General features: G+C 40.0%; 1 protein-coding gene across 3 annotated transcripts in view; it reads left to right on the top strand.

The window, feature by feature from the left end:
- Positions 1–18,873, top strand: part of CBL (Cbl proto-oncogene) — an 83,254-nt gene that overhangs the window by 14,527 nt on the left and 49,854 nt on the right. For 2 of the 3 annotated variants that reach the window (XR_013442586.1, XM_036090730.2), the window contains exon 2: positions 6,121–6,368. The exons of the other annotated variant lie outside the window; for it this stretch is intronic. Coding sequence is in view for 1 of the 2 variants with exons in the window: in XM_036090730.2 (XP_035946623.2) it covers positions 6,121–6,368 (248 nt within the window). In the remaining variant the exon portion in view is untranslated. The remainder of the gene's footprint in view (positions 1–6,120; positions 6,369–18,873) is intronic. 3 annotated transcript variants of the gene reach the window in all.

The following is an 18,873-nucleotide window of genomic DNA, read 5'->3' as shown; positions in this document are numbered from 1 at the left end:
CTTAATTCTTGGACTTAAAATATAGTTGTCCTCTGTGGTAGTCTTTTTTCTTGGCTGTGTTTTTCCCTTTTGGCTTGAAATATTTAATAGGATGAGCAGCTTCCTAAAACACTGCTAAAATATTCATACATCAGATATTTTTGTTGATTCAGCTTGTGTTTAGTAGGATTATATGGGCCTGTTTTTTTCAAGAGTTGAGGAAATGGTGTACAGAGAATAAAATACCTAGCTTTAAAAATTTAATACCTGACTCATCATTTGACGAGTCATTGATGATTAGTTATTAAATGGGAATTTTGCAGTTATTCTAACTGAACCTAATGTTTCCACTTCTGAGGGACTCTATCTGAAGGAAATAATCAGATGTATAAAAGAATAACATGCTCAGCGATGTTCATCACAGTGATCCTTGTCATAGTAGACTTGAAAACAACATAAATGTTAAAACAGAGTGTGGGGTGGGGTGGGATGGTTAAGATATATTATGGTATATCCATAGAATGGAATCATTTAGACATCTCATCTCAAGCTTATAATGAGCTTTTGTTGACACAAAGAAATAAATGTTTTTAAGTGTGAAATAAAAAGCAAGACGTCAGACTTTGCTTCTACCAACGTTAGACAATGTCAGATTGTTTCAAACCAAATATATTGCTGACAACTAGAAAAGCTAGAAGGCATTGAAGAGCCATAAAAGCAGTAAGGAATTAGGAGGCCAAGTTCCAGAAGATAAGGAAAGCTCTGAGAAGTTAGCCTGATGTTTGAGGCTGCCTTGTCCATGAGATCATGGCTGAATTTGGAAGTGACAGTTGAGAGGCTGAGTAGAGTTTTCAAAAGGCTGATGTCAGGGAGGACAAAAAATTGGAATCAGAGCCTCCCAGGGTAGAGGGCCCTGGGAAACTCTTGGTTTTGGGGTTGGGTTCCTCAGGGCCTAAATTGTAGGAGTAAGGGTAAAACAAGTAGACTAGTCTTTATAGGGACTGAAGCCCAGCTTTTCGGTTTTTTCAGTTCTGGATTAGATTAAGATGATCTGGGAATCCTAATGTCCCTAGCCTGTCTGCTTGCCAGAAGCAAAAGTAAACCCTTTCTGAGTAACATCATCCGTGGCCTCAGATTGTGTCTGTAATTTTTTATATATAGTGTCCAACATTCAATAAAGAATAACCAGGCATATGAAAAGACTAAACACAACTGGAAACTGAGAGGAAAAATTGACAATAGAAACCCATAGGACAGGCAGAGATAATTGAATTATCAATCATGGACTTAAAAAATGTATGATTAATGTGTTAGAGGAACTAAAGACAAAATTGATAATTCTGACATTTGAAATAGAAATTCTGAAACTGAAAAACACAACTGATTATTAAGAACCCCGTGAATGGGTTTAACAGCATAGATACAGCTGAAGAGAAAATTAGTGAAGTGAAAGATAAATTAGGGAATAAATCCAGACTAAGCCACTGAGAGGCAAAGGATGGAGAAGACAGAAAAGAGTGTAAAAAACATGGAACATGGTGAAAAGTTCTTACGGATTAGGTCATTGAAGTTCCAGAAGGAGAGAAGAAAGTAAATGGCACAGAAGCAATTACAGGCATACCTCATTTTATTGTGCTTTGCACATACTGCATTTTTTACAAATTGAAGCAAGCCTCTTTACAAATTCAAGCAAGTCTCTCCATTTTTCCAACAGCATTTGCTCACTTTGCGCCATATGGTAAATTCTTCCAATATTTCAAACTTTCTCATTTATGTTTGTTACAGTGATCAGTAATCTTTGATATTACTATTCTAATTGTTTTAGGGCACCACGAACCACACCCATGAGAAATGGTGAACTTTTTTTTTTTTTTTAATTGAGCTCTACACCCAGTGTGGGGCTTGAACTCAAGACCCCAAGATCAAGAGTTGTATGCTTAAAAAAAAAAAGAAAAGAGTTGTATGTTCTACTGACTGAGCCAGCCAGGCACCCCTGAAATGGCAAACTTTTTTTTTTTTTAAGATTTTATTTATTTATTCTACAGAGGGAGAGACACAGTGAGAGCAGGAACACAAGCAGGGGGAGTGGGAGAGGGAGAAGCAGGCTTCCAGCTGAACAGGGAGCCCGATGTGGGGCTTGATCCCAGGACTCTGGGATCATGACCTGAGCCGAAGGCAGATGCTTAACGACTGAGCCCCTGAAATGGCAAACTTAATCAATATATGTTCTGTGTTCTGACTACTGACCAGCTCTTCCCCATCTCTCTCCCTCTCGTTTGGCCTCTCTTATTTCCTGAGACACAACAATATTGAAATTAGGACAATTAATAATCCTACATTGGCCTCTAAGTATTCAAGTGAAAGGAAGAATTGCACATCTCTCACTTTAAATCAAAAGCTAGAAATGATTAAGCTTAGCGAGGAAGGCACCTCTAAAGCTGAGGCAGGCTGAAAGCTACACCTCTTGCACCAGTTAGCCAAGTTGAGTGCAAAGAAAAAGTTCTGAAGGAAGTTAAAAGCGCTAGCTACTCCAGTGAACACATGAATGATAAAGCGAAACATTTACTGCCCATGAGGAGAAAGTTTGAGTGGTCTGGGTAGAAGATCAAATTAGCCCCAACGGTCCCTTAAGCCAAAGCCTAATCCAGAGCAAGGCCCCGACTCTCTTCAATTCTGTGAAGGCTGAGAGAGGTGGGGAAGCTGCAGAAGCAAAGCGTGAAGCTAGCAGGGGCGGGTTCATGAGGTTTAAGGAAAGAAGCCGTCTCCATAACGTAGAAGTGCAGGTGGAAGCAGCGAGTGCTGATGTAGAAGCTGCAGCAAGTTCTCCAGAAGATCTAGCTCAGATAGTGAAGGTGGCTCCACGGAACAACAGACATTTCAGTGTAGACTGCACAGCCTTCTATTGGACAAAGATGCCATCTAGGACTTTCATATCTAGAGAGAAATCAAAGCCTGGCTTCAAAGTTCAGTCTGACTCTCTTGTTAGGGGCACATGCAGCTGGTGACTTTAACTTGAAGCCAGTCCTCATTTACCACTCCAGAATCCTAGGGCCCTTAAGAATTATGTTAAATCCACTCTGCCTGAGCTCTATAAATGGAACAACAAAGCCTGAATGATAGCACAGCTATTTACAGCATGGTTTACTGAATATTTTAAGCCCACTGTTGAGACTTACTGCTCAGAAAATTTCTTTCAAAATACTACTGCTCATTGACATTGTACCTAGTCACCCAAGAGCTCTGATGGACATGTAAAATGAGATGAATGTTTTCATGTCTGCTAACAAAGCATCCATTCTGCAGCCCATGGATCAAGGAGTCATTTTGACTTTCAAGTCTTCTTTTTTTTTTTTTTAAAGATTTTATTTATTTATTTGAGAGAGAGAGACAGAGAGCATGAGGGGGGGAGGGTCGGGAGGGTCAGAGGGAGAAGCAGACTCCCCGCCGAGCAGGGAGCCCGATGCGGGACTTGATCCAGGGACTCCAGGATCATGACCTGAGCCGAAGGCAGTCGCTTAACCAACTGAGCCACCCAGGCGCCCGACTTTCAAGTCTTCTTATTCAAGAAATACATTTCATAAGGCTATAGCTGCCGTGGATAGTGATTCCTCTGTGGAGCTAGGCAACATTAATTGAAAACCTCTAGAAAGGATTCATCATTCTAGATGCCATTAAGAACATTAGTGATTCATGAGAAGAGCTCAAAATACCAACATTAACAGGAGTTGGGAAGAATTTGATTGCAACCCTCATGTATGACTTTGAGGGGTTCAAGACTTTAGCAGAGGAAGTACCTGCAGATGTGGTGGAAACAGCAAGAGAACTAGAATCAGAAGTGGAGCCTGAAGATGGGACTGAGTCGCTACAGTCTCATGATAAAACCTGAACGGATGAGGGGTTGCTTCTTACAGATGAGCAAAGAAAGTGGTTTCTTGAGATGGAATCTACTTCTAGGGAAGGTGCTGTGAAGATTGTTGAAGTGACGACAAAAGACTTAGAATACTGCATAACTTAATTGATAAAGCTGTGGCAGGCTTTGAGAGGATTGAAAGATTTTGAAAGACTTTGTACTGTGGGTATAATGCTATCAAATAGCACCACATGCTACAGAGAACTCACTCGTGGGAGGAAGAGTCAGTCGAGGCAGCAGACTTCACTCTTGTCTTATTTTAAGAACTTGCCGCAGGCGCCTCAGCCTTCAGCAGCCTCCACCCTGATTAGTCAGCAGCCATGGACATTGAGGCCGGGCCCTCCACCGCAAAAAAGTTACAACTCACTAAAAGCTTAGATGATGCTTAGGATTTTGTAGCGATAAAAGTATTTTTTAATTAAGGTATGTACGTTTTTTTAGGACCTACTACTATTGTATACTTAATAGATTACAGTATGGTATAAACATAACTTTTATATGCACTGGGAAGCCAAAATACTCATTTGGTTCACTTTATTGAGATAAGTGCTTTATTGTGGTGGTCTGGAATCGAACCTGAGGTATCTCTGAAGTATGCCTGTATATTCTGGATATATACATTTGGATATATATATGTATTACAAATATATTTGATTCTGTACGTGTGTTTTTACTCTTTATAGGGTATCTTGAAGTAGGAGAATTTTAATTAACTTTTTTATGTGTGTGGTTAATGCTTTTTATAGTCCTGTTTAAGAAAATTTTCTCTGTAGTGAACATAATTTTCTTATATTATTTTCTAAAGCTTTATAGATCTGCCTTTCACATTTAGGTCTATAACCCAAGGTCTCCTTTTTTGGGGTTTTGTGTGTGTGTGTGTGTGTCTATATGTATGGAGTTTTGTTTTTTGGTATAGTGTAAGGTGAAGGCTTAGTTTATTTTTTCTATATGGATACCCAATTGTTCCACTACTATTTTTGGAAAAGACCACTCCTTTGTGATAAGTGAAGGGCCTATATATGTGTGGGTCTGTTTCTAGACTTTTCCCTTCCACTAATTTATTTCTCTTTCCCAGACACAGAAAAATCCATGTAAGTGGAAAATACAAAATAAGATGGTAGGAATAAATACAAATTTATTAGTCATTATTAACAAATATAAAATGTACTACACTCACTAGTTTAAAAACGAAGACTGTTACATTGGGTTTTAAAAATACTGCTACATGTTCTTTAAAAGAAACCTACATAAAACATAAGAACTCAGAAGTTGAATGTAAAATATGGGAAAAAGAATTATTAGGCAAATTCTGGAGGTCTTTTTTTTTTTTTTTTTTTTTAAGCATTCTCTACACCCAGCGTGGGGGCTGGAGGTTCTTTATATGGCAAGGAATGGTATCTCAGTTGAGCTCGTGGGGTTCAAGGCCCCCCTGCTCCCAGACCCTAGTGGCTGTTACAACTCTGGGCTCTACGTTACTTCCCAGGGCGGCAATGTTGTTGTTGTTGTTGTTTTTTTAAATGATTTTTATTTATTTATTTGACAGAGACACAGCGAGAGAGGGAACACAAGCAGGGGGAGAGGGAGAGGGAGAGGGAGAAGCAGGCTTCCCGTGGAGCAGGGAGCCCGATGTGGGGCTCCATCCCAGGACCCTGGGATCATGACCTGAGCCGAAGGCAGACGCTTAACGACTGAGCCACCCAGGTGCCCCAGCCATGTTCTTTATGTCTACCCTTGGGAATTTTTTTTATTGTGTTGTGGGGTGAGCCATGCATTTAAAATGAACTTGTCCTAGTTCATCTAGCACTTTTTAGGTGTTAGTGCAATGTCTTCCCCCCCCCCCCCTGCAATGTTTAGTCTGCTATGTAATTTCTTTTTTTTAAGATTTATTTTTACGTCCTCTCTGCACTCATTGTGGGGCTCAGCCTCACAACCACAAGATCAAGAGTCGCACACTGCACCGACTGAGCCAGCCCGGCCCCCCTTGTCTGCTATGTGATTTCTGGACCATTAGTCTCTCATATGGTTTTAAGAACCCACCCTCCTAGGGGAACCACTAAAAATGCAAACTAATTGCCCATGGGCAGGGGTGTTATGGATCATTTCTTATGGTCTTGTGCATTTTTTAGTATTTCTGCAACAGAGCACATATTTTATAACTTTTTTTTAAATTGAAAAAGGAAATCGTCCTTAAGATCCTCCAAGTAATAGCCCTTCTTTTCCATTTGTTGCAGGTGGTGCGATTGTGTCAGAACCCAAAGCTGGCGCTAAAGAATAGCCCACCTTATATCTTAGACCTGCTGCCAGATACCTACCAGCATCTCCGCACTATCTTGTCAAGATATGAGGGGAAGATGGAGACAGTTGGAGAAAATGAGTATTTTAGGGTGTTCATGGAGAATTTGATGAAGAAAACTAAGCAGACCATAAGCCTCTTCAAGGAGGGGAAAGAAAGAATGTATGAGGAGAATTCTCAGCCTAGGTAATGGCAAATACTACACAAATATTTATTCAGGTCTGTGACTGCCTAAATGGGTAACACTTAGAAGTAGCTGTGACTTGGTTTGAATTTTTAGGTCAACGAAAATGCAAAGTTGACATTTGATTTAAAGGTGGGTTTTATATCAAACGTTGCCTTGGAGGGTGTTGAACCCCTCTCTGAAAAGTCAGTGCCTTTTAGTCATGAAGATGAATTGGAGGCAGAAGGTCCATTGGGGACCCCAAAGATCATGAAAGTTTGGGGATAGGTGAGAGTTTGAAAGAAGGTCGAGGTTAAGCTGAGGTTGGGAGTCAACAATAAGAGGGCAGATTTTGCCAGAGCTGTAGCTTATTTAGGGAAGTCAAAAGTATGGGATAATAATAGTTAGGTAACCCTTTTTTTTTTTTTTTTTTTTTTTAAATAAAACAAAGTGAAATGACATTTCTTTTGTAGGTAACTTTTCCAGTAGAATAGATATTGACAAATGTAGTTAATTCAGTAAGTATTTGACAGACTCCTCTGTATTCTTTGATATTTATTACTGTATTGGGTGTCCCATATGTTATTAGTTTGGCTATTATAAGTTATATACTGGGAGAGAAATGGGTTGATTGTAGATATGGTTATATTTGGTTTGGTCCAGTTGGAAATATTAACTCATCTAGGACAAGTAATAAAATGTAAATTCCACTAGAACTTTGTAGGTAGTAAATTAACTCTCAAGGAGTGACTTGAATTAGGAAGAACAGTAATTTTTGAGGGCATTAAGTAAGCATGTATTACTCAAGCACTAACTTACTAAATGGTATCCTTATAGCCTACCTACCACTCCTTTCTCTGTTGACTTAGATTCTGGGAACCCTCATCTCTTAGTTAAAATTTTACCCACGTCATTATTCATAAGTTTACTACGACAGATTACTCAGGTTTGGTCCAGAGTATCAGTCTTTTCTTATTAAAAAGATTTCTGGTGACTGAATTCAATCTGTAGGAACCTTTGTAACTTCTAGTTTATATGAAGATGAACTTTATTCTTTTTAAATATTTAAATTTTATGACTTTTGTTAAGATAAAACCCGACTGTGTGGATCATAGCTAACTGGTGATTTTGTATTGCTGAATTTTTAAAAAAAATAATTTTACTTTATTTACTTTAATTAAAAAATTTAATTTAGCATCTACAGCAAACTAGGTTCTAACTGTAGGAGGTGAAAAGGGGAGTGAAGCTTTTAATTATGATGTACTGAGGTAGATGCTTTAATAGAGAGAGGTACAAAAGGCTGCGTGAACACAGATTTGCCTTGTGGTGTCAGGGAATGTGGCACAAAGGAAGTGTGATGTGAGCTAGGTTGTAGAAGGCAAGTAGAAATTTTCTAATCAGAGAAGTGATAAAAATGGCCTTTAACACAGGTGCATGAACATGCACAGGCTCTGTATGTTGAAGGAACATCAGCAGTCTGGTTTGGCTAGAATTGGGAAAGACAAGTGAGCTGTGAATACAGATGGGAGTCAGGATGTAAGTGTTCTTTTACCTCTAGACATTCTCCCGTGGATAATAGGCTGCTATAGAAGAGTTGTTGTTGTTTTTAAAGAGCACTTTTACAGTGAAATAAAAATTGTAGATTTTCCAGTTTTAGAGCATACTGAACATTATTTAACATTTTTTTTTTCCGATGGATTGTTCATCCCTGAGAGACAGTATTGTGTACTGGTTAAGAGGATGGACTCTGAAGCCTGCGTTTGAATCTTAATTTTGCCACTTAGCTTTGTGATCCCTGTTTCTTCATCTGTAAAATGAGCTAACAGTAGTACTTTCTTTGTAGGGTTGTTGGGAGTTATTAAATGAGTGAGTAAATGTTCAGTACTTAGAGTGGTGATTGGCACAATGAAAGTAATAAGTGGGTTAGCTCTAATTTTAATCATCATCCTCATTTTCTTTACTATAAACATACACTGTGTATTAGTGAGACTGCCAGATCATAATGAAGTACGTAGACCAATTTAGCCTTAGTAAGTGGCCCCATACTATTGCTTTCAAGTTCTTCAGCCATTTTTTTTAACCTTCCTGTCAGTAATGTTATTACCCATAATAGGAAGTTTTTAATACACTATGGGCTTTGAGGTTTGTACAAGTTGTATGTAAAGTGAGAATAAATAAATTTCAGTTGCAATTCCGATTTTTTTTAAAGAAAAATGTATGGCTTTACTGTGTGACCTTTGTGAGCTGTATTTCGGTTCCTATTTTCCTAATCAGTTTTTTAAATTGAGATATTAACATATCATAAAATTCACCCTTTTATAGAATGTAATTCGGTGGTTTTTGGTATATTCACAAAGTCGTGTAACCGTCCCCACTATCTAATTTCAGAATGTTTCCATCATCTCAACAAGAAACCCCACACTCATTAGCAGTCACTGCCCATTCCCCACTCCTGCTTCTCCCCCAGCCCCTGGCAATCACAAATACCTACTTTCTGTCTCTGAAGATTTGCCTGTTTTAGACGTTTCATATAAGTGGACTTGGAACGTGTGGCCTTTTTTGTCTGGCTTTCCTAGCACATATTTTCACAACTCATTCATGTTGTAGTGTGGGTCAGTACGTCTTTCCTTTTTAATGGCTAGATAATACTCGATTGCATGGATATACCACATTTTGATTATGGACATTTGGGTTGTTTCCCCTTGATATAATGAATAATGCTGCTATGAACATCTGCATACAAGTTTTTGTGTGGCTATATGTTTTCAGTTCTCTTGGGTAAATACCTGGGAGAGGAATTGCTGAGTCATATGTAATTCTAGTTTAACTTTTTGAGGAACCATTGAGTGTTTATCACAGCAGCATTTTACATTCTTCCAATGATGTATGAGGGTTCCAGTTTCTCACCAACACTTGTTATTTTTTTGTTTTTGTTTTGTTTTCTTTTTTTTTATAGCTGTCCTACTGGGTATGAAGTAGCTATCATTGTGGTTTTGATTTGCATTTCCCTAATGAGTAATAATGTGAGCTTTTTTCATGTGTATATCTTCTTTGGAGGATTGTCTATTCAAATCCTTTGCCCAGTTGGGGTTCTTTTTCTTTTTATTGTTGAGTTGTAGAGTTCTTTACATATTCTGGATACTAGACCCTTATCAGATATATGATATCCAAAATTTTATTCCCATTCTGTGGGTGGTCTTTTCACTTTCTTTTTAGTGTCATTTAAAGCACGAACAGTTTTAATTTTGGTGAGGTCCACTACTTTTTTGTTGGTTACTTGTGCTTTTGATATCATGGCTAAGAAACCATTGCTTAATCCGATGTCATGAAGATTATGCCTGTGATCATTTTGAGTTAATTTTTGTATATGGTCAAAGGTGAGAGTCCAACTTTATTCTTTTGCATATGGGTATCCTTTAGTGCCAGCACTGTTTATTGAAAAGAACATTCTTTCCCCATTGAATTGGCTTGATGCCCTTGTCAAAAGTGAATTGTATGAAGGTTTATTTCTAGGTTCTCTGTCTTCTTTGCATGGTTATATGTCTGTCCTTAGACCAGTACCCACACCATCTTGATTACTGTAGCTTTGTAGTAAAGTTTTGGAATCAGCAAGTGTGAGTCCTCCAACTTTGTTCTTCTTTTTCAAGATGGTTTTGGCTATTTGAGGTCCCTTGAGATTCCTTATGAGTCAGCTCACCAATTTCTGCGAAAAGGGTGGCTGTTATTTTCTTAGGAATTGCATTGGACGGGTACATCTGTTTGGGAAGTATTGCTGTCTTAACACTAAGTCTTCCAATCTATGAACATGGGATGTTTTTCCATTTGTTAAGGTCTTTTAAAACATCTTCAGCAGTGTTTTTGTAGTTTCCAGTGTATAAGTTTTTCACCTCCTTGGTTTAATTTATTCCTAAGTAGGCATGCTGGGTGGCTCAGTTGGTTAAGCGGCCAAGTCTTGGTTTCCGCTGAGGTCCCGGGGTTGAGCCCTGCATTGGGCTCTGCTCTCAACAGGGAGTCTGCTTGAGGATTCTCTATCTCCTTCTCCCTACCCCGGCGCATTAGCTCTCTCTCTCTCTCTCTCTCTCAATAAATAAAAATCTTTTAAAAATTAAAATTAAAAAATAAATCTTAAAAAATTTTATTTCTGGGCGCCTGGGTGGCTCAGTCGGCTAAGTGTCTGCCTTTGGTTCCGGTCATGATCCCAGAGTCCTGGGATCAGGTTCTGCTTCGGGGCTCCCTGCTCGGTGGGGAGCCTGCTTCTCCCTCTGCTGCTCCCTCTGCTTGTGCTCTCTCCTTCTTAAAAAAAATTTTTTTTATTCCTAAGTGTTTTGTTCTTTCTGATGCAAATGGAATTGTTTTCCCGATTTCATTTTTGGATAGTTTATTACTGATATATAGAACACAATTGATTTTTGTATATTGATTTTGTATCCTGTAACTCTGCAGGACTCATTTATTGATTCTAGTAGTTTCTTACTGGATTCATTAGGATTTTTTTACAAACAAGATGGTGTCATGTGCAAATAAAGTTTTACTATTTCTCCTTTATGGATGCCTTTTATTTTTTTTTCTTGCCTAGTTGTGGTGACTAGAACTTCATGTTGAATAGAATTTATGTTGAATAGAAGTGGTGAGAGCACACATCCTTGTCTTGTTCTTGATATGAGGAGGAAAGCTTTCAGTCTTTCACCATTGAGTATCATGTTAGCTGTGGGATTTTCATAGATGTCCTTTATCAGGTTGAGAAGGTTTTCTTCTGTTCCTTGTTTAATGTTTTTTATCATGATAAAGGGTATTACAGGCCTTTCATGCTTCATTCCTGGTTTTTCTTCTTGGGAGACAGAAATTTGTGGACTTGTAAAATTCTAGAAAAAGTGACTATGTTAAGTTGCACTAAGGGCAAAGAGTAACCGAAACCAGGGTTGGAAATGTTGCTGGGACTCTGCGTTCTCTTGGTGCAGATTGATGTCTGAATTGCTGGAAAACTGACCTCTGCTACATGCAACATTTACATCTGACGGGGTTTCCACGGTAGCAGAACATCTGACTCTTAGTTTCAGTTTTGACTTTGGCTTGCTGTAGATCAGTTGGTTATCCCTGAACCAGTCAGCTCGAAAGAAAAGGTAAGTGCTGTGATGAGTCCAGCGTGGGCCAGGTGTCACCTCTAGATGAACCTGCTGTGGCTTGGGGAACACATATGTTTCCCTAAAGCTGTGTACACAAGGGAATTTGTTCCTAGGCTGGATGTTAAAGAGCTGATCCCTGAAGTCTGCTCTGCTTATCTATCAGTATTTAATAGAGTTGCTTCCTGTCTTTATTTTAGGTTATTAGGTAAAGAAACTTCTCTAAAGATAAACTTGCCCTTATTTCTCTTAGACTTTTTGTTAAAAAAACGACTTAAACAAAAACTATAAGCTGCTTTCTTGTCTTTGATCTGTAACCCTGGTTTTTGCACCTGTTTTCCCTCTTGCGCAGGATGTTACAGTAGAAGCCGAGTGGGACTATGCAGTGAAGTTCATTTTAAAACACTGCTGTGAAACTTTGTTGTAACTCTGCTGCCTTTTTAGTTATAAGCTGAAATGACCAAGATTTAGTTTTATTGTAATTCAGCTGGGAATAATTCAGAACTAACTAAAAGCTCATGTTCTAACCATTCATTAAAGAAAAAATTAGTCTTGGGTACTTCGTTGGTGGTAAGCACTACCCTAGGGGCAGTGATTGCACACTGGTAGTACCAACATAGTCCTTCTCTTACGAGGCTTGTAATCTAGGGTCTTAGCTTGTGAGGCTTTCGGTGTTTCTCTAGTGGAACAGTGGTGTTTCACAAACTAGACAGAAGTGTTTGTGCTGCTGTAGTCTTCCACTAGCACCCCAAAGAGAGGTTTTCGGTTAGTGTGCCAAATCTTAACCTACCAGTAGTGGTAGGTAAGGGCAGCTTAGATCTTTGTGTGGAGAAGTTAGGGCTTGGGGCGCTTGGCTGGCATAGTTGGTTAATCGTCTTTTTGGTTTCATCTGAGGTCGTGATATCGAGCCCCACTTTGGGCTCCCTGCTTTGGGCTCTGTGCTCAGCGCAAGTCTGCTTAAATTTCTCTCTCCCTCTGTCTCCCCCCGCCCCCCACGCTCGCTCTCAGTCTGTCTCTTTCAAATAAATCCTTTTTTTTTTTTTTTAAGTAGTTTGGTTTTGGTTAGAAAAGATTCCCGCTTAGATTAGGAATGCCTTTCTAATGATTGGGGAAGGGGCAGCACCCCCTTTTTGGTTCTGGAGAAAGATGATGATAGCTTGAACCAAAGCGATGATGCTGGAGATTGCAAAAAGTAGATCGTACTTGATGTGTTTTAAAGCTAGCAAGGGGCACCTGGGTGGCTCAGTTGGTTAAGCCTCTTGATTTCTGGCTCAGGTCATGATCTCAGGGTTGAGGGATTGAGTCCCGCATTGGGCTCTGTGCTCAGTGCAGAGTCTGCTTGGGATTCTCTCTCTCTCTCTCTCTCTCTCTCTCTCTCTCTCTCTCGTCGTCTTCTGGCCCTCTCCCTGCTCGTGTGTGTGCTCTCTCTCCACCTCCTCTCAATAAATAAATAAATAAATAATTAAAATCTTAAAAAAAAAAGCAGCAGCTAGCATAGCATGACTTGTGAATGGATTGGCTAGGTTTCTGGTTGGAGCAATGCGATGTCACAGAAAGGTGTAAAAAGAGTGGAAGGACCTGATCCGGTAGGTACCTTACAATGGTAGTGTTGGCTGCTCTGTGGTAAATGGGTTAGGCTCGTGGGGGTACAGTGATGGGAGTAAAGGGTTGGGTTACAAGGTTGTCAGCCAGATGGGAGGCAGGATAGCCTGGTCTAGAGAAAGGCTGAAAGGATGAAAAGTAGACACATTGGAGCTAGAATCAAAAAGAATTGCTGGGGGAATTAGACCAGAGGAGGGCAGGAAAAGATGACAGGGAAGGATCAAGATGACGTATAGGTCTCTGTCATTAACTCTGCCAGTGACAGCAGCATTTGCTAAAATGGGGAATTCAGAGTATAGATGTGGGGAGAGCTAAATTGGGAGTGAGGAGGATCAAGAGTTCCATTTTGGGCTTATTTACATTGGAGATATTTTTATGAGCCATCTAAGGCGGTAAGTCAAGCAGGCAATTGGCTGTATTAGACTTTGGAATTCAGAGGGAGAGGTGTGGGATAGAGTTAGAAATTTGGTGGCATTCAGAGTAATACTTAAAGCCAAGAGAGTGGACAGAATCATCTAGGGGGAGAGGAGTCGGCAGTGGAGACTGAGCAAGAAAGAAGGGAGAGACTAGATTGCAATAGCCACAACGAAAATTAAAAAAAAAAAGGCACGCCTGGGTGGCTCAGTCGGTTACGCGTCTGCCTTCAGCTCAGGTCATGATCCTGGGGTCTTGTGATCAAGCCCCGCATTGGGCTCCCTGCTTAGCAGGTAGCCCACCTCTCCCTCTGCTGCTCCCCCTGCTTGTGATCTCTCTCTGTCAAATAAATAAATAAAATCTTAACAAAAAAAAATTTTTAAACCCCTCTTTTTATTTTTATTTATTTTTATTTATTTTTTTAAAGATTTTATTTATTTGACAGAGAGAGATAGTGAGAGAAGGAACACAAGCAGGGGGAGTGGGAGAGGGAGAAGCAGGCCTCCCGCGGAGCAGGGATCCCGATGCGGGGCTTGATCCCAGGACCCTGGGATCATGACCTGAGCCGAAGGCAGACACCCAACGACTGAGTCACCCAGGTGCCCCAAAGCCCCTCTTTTTAAATAGAAAATTGACAAAGGAAATGACTAGTTCACAGAAGAAGAAAAATAAAAGGGCAAATATGAATATTAAAAGAACAGTCTAGTTTGCTAGTCATAAAATAATTTTCTTTGGCCTAAGAAATTGGCCAAAAAATGGAAAATCAGCTTATAATTAGTGTTTCAAAGGAGGGTGCAGGAAAAGGAGTACTCCCTTACCTGGTTGTGGTAGGAATGAAATAGGTTTAGCCTTTCTGGGGGCTGATAGATATAGAAAGATTTAGAATTTCGCTCAGTAGTTCCACTTTTAGAAATTTATCAAAAAGTAGTGAGAAGGGATTTGGATTAAAACATAAAACCATAAAAAAAAAAAACCCATAAAACTTCTAAAGGAGAATCTAGGGGCGCCTGGGTGGCACATTCGGTTAAGCATCCGACTCTTGGTTTCAGCTCAGGTCCTGATCTCAAGGTCGTGAGATCGAGCCCGGCGTGGGGCTCTGTGCTGAGTGGAGTCTGCTTAAGATTCTCTGTCTCAGGGGCGCCTGGGTGGCTCAGTTGGTTGAATATCTGCCTTCGGCTCAAGTCCTGATCCCAGGGTTCTGGGATTGAGTCCCATGTCTGGCTCCCTGCTCAGCGGGGAGTCTGCTCCTCCCTTATCCTCTGCCCTCCCCCCCCCCCCATTTGTGTGCTCGCTCTCTCTCTGTCACTCTCTCAAATGAATGAATAAAATCTTTGAAAAAAAATCAGGAAAAAAAAAAACCGTCTCTCCCTCTGTCCCCCACACCCTGCATGTGTGCCCTCTCTCTCAAATCTTAAAAAAAAAAAAAAAATCTAGGTAGTAAGCTCTTGGACATTGGCCTTAGCAATATTTTTCTGGATTGGTCTCCTCAGGCAAGAGAAACAAAAGCAAAAATAAACTGTTGCGATGACATCAAATTAAAAAGCTTTTGCACAGTGAAGGAAACCATCAACAAAACAAAAAGGCAACCCACTGAATGGGAGAAAATATCTGCAAGTGATATATCCATTGTGGGGTTAGAGTAATCAAAATATATAAAGGATTCCTACAACTCAATACCAAAAATACAAATAATCTGACTAAAAAATGGGCAGAGGACCTGAACAGGCATTTTTGTCTTACTGAAAGTTAGAATAAGTTACCCAAGTACGTGTAGCTAGTTAAGTGCCAGAGCCTCTTTTTCTTTTTTTTTTTTAGCTTGTCTCCCAAATGTTTATTACTAATTATTTTGGTTTTCTTTGAATGTAAAGGAATGGTAACAGGATATTCCATTCCCTATTACAGAAATGATCCTTGGAGGAGGCCACACTTCAAGTATCATATGAAATAGTAAACCACATAGACTCAGACGTTAATACATTTTTTTAATTGGTATGTCTTTTGAACACAGAAATACTCAATAGTGTGATTTACCACAGGATGATGTCTTTACATAACAAGAGAATTTCACTCAAAATATTTCTTACCGGACATAAGCTTGATTATGCCAATAGAGGGAACATGAAGATCTCCTCCCTTGCCTCCTCTCAAAGAATCTGTGATAACTTTTATAAAACCAGAACATTATAGAGAAGTAGGCAGTGAATGTCAAGTAGAATGTGCAAAAGCTTTTTCTAATCGCTTTGCTCTAGTAGTGCCAACCAAGACTTGCTCTAAAACCATAATACTTGTGAAGTGCACAACTGCATTTAAATTAGAACATCTTAAAGAACAAGCTCGAAAGCTGGCTACGAGAAGGTCTTTTTTGCCAGGCTGTAGTGTACAAAGCAGCAAGTGCTTGCTGGGGATACCTAGTAGTATGAAAATGCATTGTGAACTTTAATCCTGGCAACTTCTTTTTTTACTTATTGTGTATTGAAATGTATACTTTTTTTTTCCAGAAAGTTTAAATCCAGTGTTTTAAATTTGTCAAAGAAATGGAATGAGGAGCCTTCGTTAGCATTTTTCTTCCCTCTCTTTGTTTAAACCCTCCCCCTCCTCCTTTCACATGCAAAACACCCAGCTTTAGTGTCTAATACAATATACCTGGATGGTTGAAATCCAAGTTTAAGCATTCAGAGTTAGTATTCTATAACTCGTTTCATTCTTATTCTTAGAGCTTCTTCCCCCACTTACTTATATTTAAAATAGTTGACTTGTATTTCCTCGGTAAAGTTGAACCAGATAATAGTGATCCTTTTCTTTGATTCTCCTGTTCTAACTTCAAAGAGCATGATTAAAACGGCACTTAGGAAAGAGAATCTTCCATTGTTTGTATTAACTGTGAGCTAAGTTCTCCGCGTGAACCTTTGTGTAGGGATCTTTAGACCTATCTTTGTTTGAGTGAATATTCTCCATTTTACATTTTTTTTTAATTTTTTTTTATTGTTATGTTAATCCCCATACATTACATCATTAGTTTTAGATATAGTGTTCCATGATTCATTGTTTGTGCATAACACCCAGTGCTCCATGCAGAACGTGCCCTCCTCAATACCCATCACCAGGCTAACCCATCCTCCCAACCCCCTCCCCTCTAGAACCCTCAGTTTGTTTTTCAGAGTCCATTGTCTCTCATGGTTCTTCTCCCCCTCCGATTTCCCCCCCTTCTCCATTTTACATTTTAATCACTGGATGAAGGTTTTGTAGATTGAATTTTTACTTGGAGATCCTGAATGATAATTAAGGCCCTGCCTTATAGCACAGTTTCTCAATCATTTCCAGCCCATGACACACTCACATGTTGGGAAACACGGCATGTTGAGCAGTGATGTTGAGACAGAATTAGATGTAAGTGGGACTGTCTATGTGAGCTGGATTGCCAAGAGTGGAGCCCTCTGCTCTTCACTGTCTAGGACCTGAGACAAGGTACTGCTCTTCGCCTCGGATATCTCACTTAAAGGTGTTCTCCTGGGATTGTTGTGTTCTAATAAATATGGTAATATTTGGGAAACACTTAGAATAATACATCGTTCACAGAAAGCAGACCTAGGTATTTGCCTTTTTAAAAAAAATTAGAGGGGCACCTGGGTGGCTCAGTTGGGTAAGCGTCTGCCTTCAGCTCAGGTCGTGATCCCGGGCGCCTGGGATTGAGCCCCGAGTTGGGCTCCGCATCGGGCTCTGCATTGGGCTGGGCTCCCTGCTCATCCGGGAGCCTGCTTCTCCCTCTTCCTCTGCCTGCCCCTCCCCTTGCTTGTGCTCTCTCTCTGTCAAATGAATCAATAAAGTCTGTAAAAAAAATTAGAGATCCACAGTCATTGAAAAATAAGGGAAGGAGAAAAGTATATTCATTGCCCTATCCACAGAATTATACACTTGAAAATGGTTAAAATAGTAATTTTTATATCATGTATACTTTACCATAACTTTTTCAGAAGCAGTGTCATAATGCGCAAAGGCTACTGAAGTTTTCTTGATCCAAGTGTTCAGTCAGCAAGTAGTTTTGAGAACTTGCTCTCAGTGGACTCAAGGTGAATGTCAGGCTGGAATTCATGGGTGGTAGGATGACAGGTACACAGACCCCCTCTTTTCTCGGTGTCCTGTGGAGAGGAGTGCTTGGGTTGGGGCACCGCTGGCCGTACTGTGAGACTGGGCTCCAGGAAAGAGACCCTACCTCCACAACCCACCCTGTACTCTCTCTTTTTATGGGGTTGAGTGTGATGAGTGAGGTAAAAAGTGGGAGTTTAGGAACCACCTGTTTCTAGGAGTTGCTGAGAACCAGCTGTCACGTACCTAGAGACTGTGAGAACCCTTGGGAAGATGTTTAGTAGAAACCCCTCCTGGCAGAGGGAAGGAGGAGCCCTTGGTCCTTGTTAGCTCATTGCTGAGCTCATTGCCAGAGAGCACAGGATGACTGGTCAGGAGCTAAACCAGTCATCTGGGTGAGATGGTGGTAACTGAGACTGAAGTGGTAACTGGACTGCCATGGAGATAAGAAGTCACTGGCTCTATAAAGTGAACATGTTTTGTTTTTCTTTTCTTTTTTCTTTCCTTTCTTTTCTTTCTTTCTTTCTTTCTCTTTCTTTCTTTCTTTTCTTTCTTTTCTTTCTTTTCTTTCTTTCTTTCTTTCATTTATTTATTTTAGAGAGAGCTCGCAGGGGTGGAGGTGAACAGCAGGGGCAGAGGGAGAGGGAATCTAAAGCAGACTCCCTGCTGAGCGTAGAGCCCAACCCAGGGCTCATCTCATGACCCTCAGATCACAGCCTGAGCCGAAATTAAGAGTTGGATGCTCGACCGACTGAGCCACCCTGGCACCTCCATATTTTGTTTCTCTGTATGCAGTTGTTACAGTGAATTATGGTAATAGATTTGTAAAGTTGCTGGGATTAACCCTAGTTTGTAATGATGTATGAATGCTTCGCTGGATTCTATTTAACAATCATTTATGATTTGGGGGGCACCTGGGTGGCTCAGTCGGTTGAGCGTCTGGCTCTTGATATTTTGGCTCAGGTCATGATCTCAGGGTTGTGAGATTGAGCCCCACATCTGGCTTCTTGCTCAGCGCGGAGTCTGCTTGAGATTCTCTACCTTTCCCTCTCCCTCTGCTCTTCCCCCTGTTCATGCTGTCTTTCTGTCTCTAAAATAAATAAATGAATAAAATCTTAAAAACAAAACAATCATTTACGATTTTTTATCTATATAATACTTGCATTAGTATATATAATATATAAATATACTAACAATCATTTATGATTTATTCATCTATATAACACATTATATTAGTAAGTGAAGCTAGCATGTAATTTTTTTTCTCATGTTCTTTGATTATGGAAATAATCACAGTGAGTTAATTCTT

This window comes from Halichoerus grypus, chromosome 11 (genome assembly GCF_964656455.1).
Source record: "Halichoerus grypus chromosome 11, mHalGry1.hap1.1, whole genome shotgun sequence".
In the NCBI taxonomy this organism is placed as follows: Eukaryota; Metazoa; Chordata; class Mammalia; order Carnivora; family Phocidae; genus Halichoerus; species Halichoerus grypus.
Note: the sequence above shows the minus strand (reverse complement) of the source record. Positions and strands in the feature narration are given on the sequence as shown.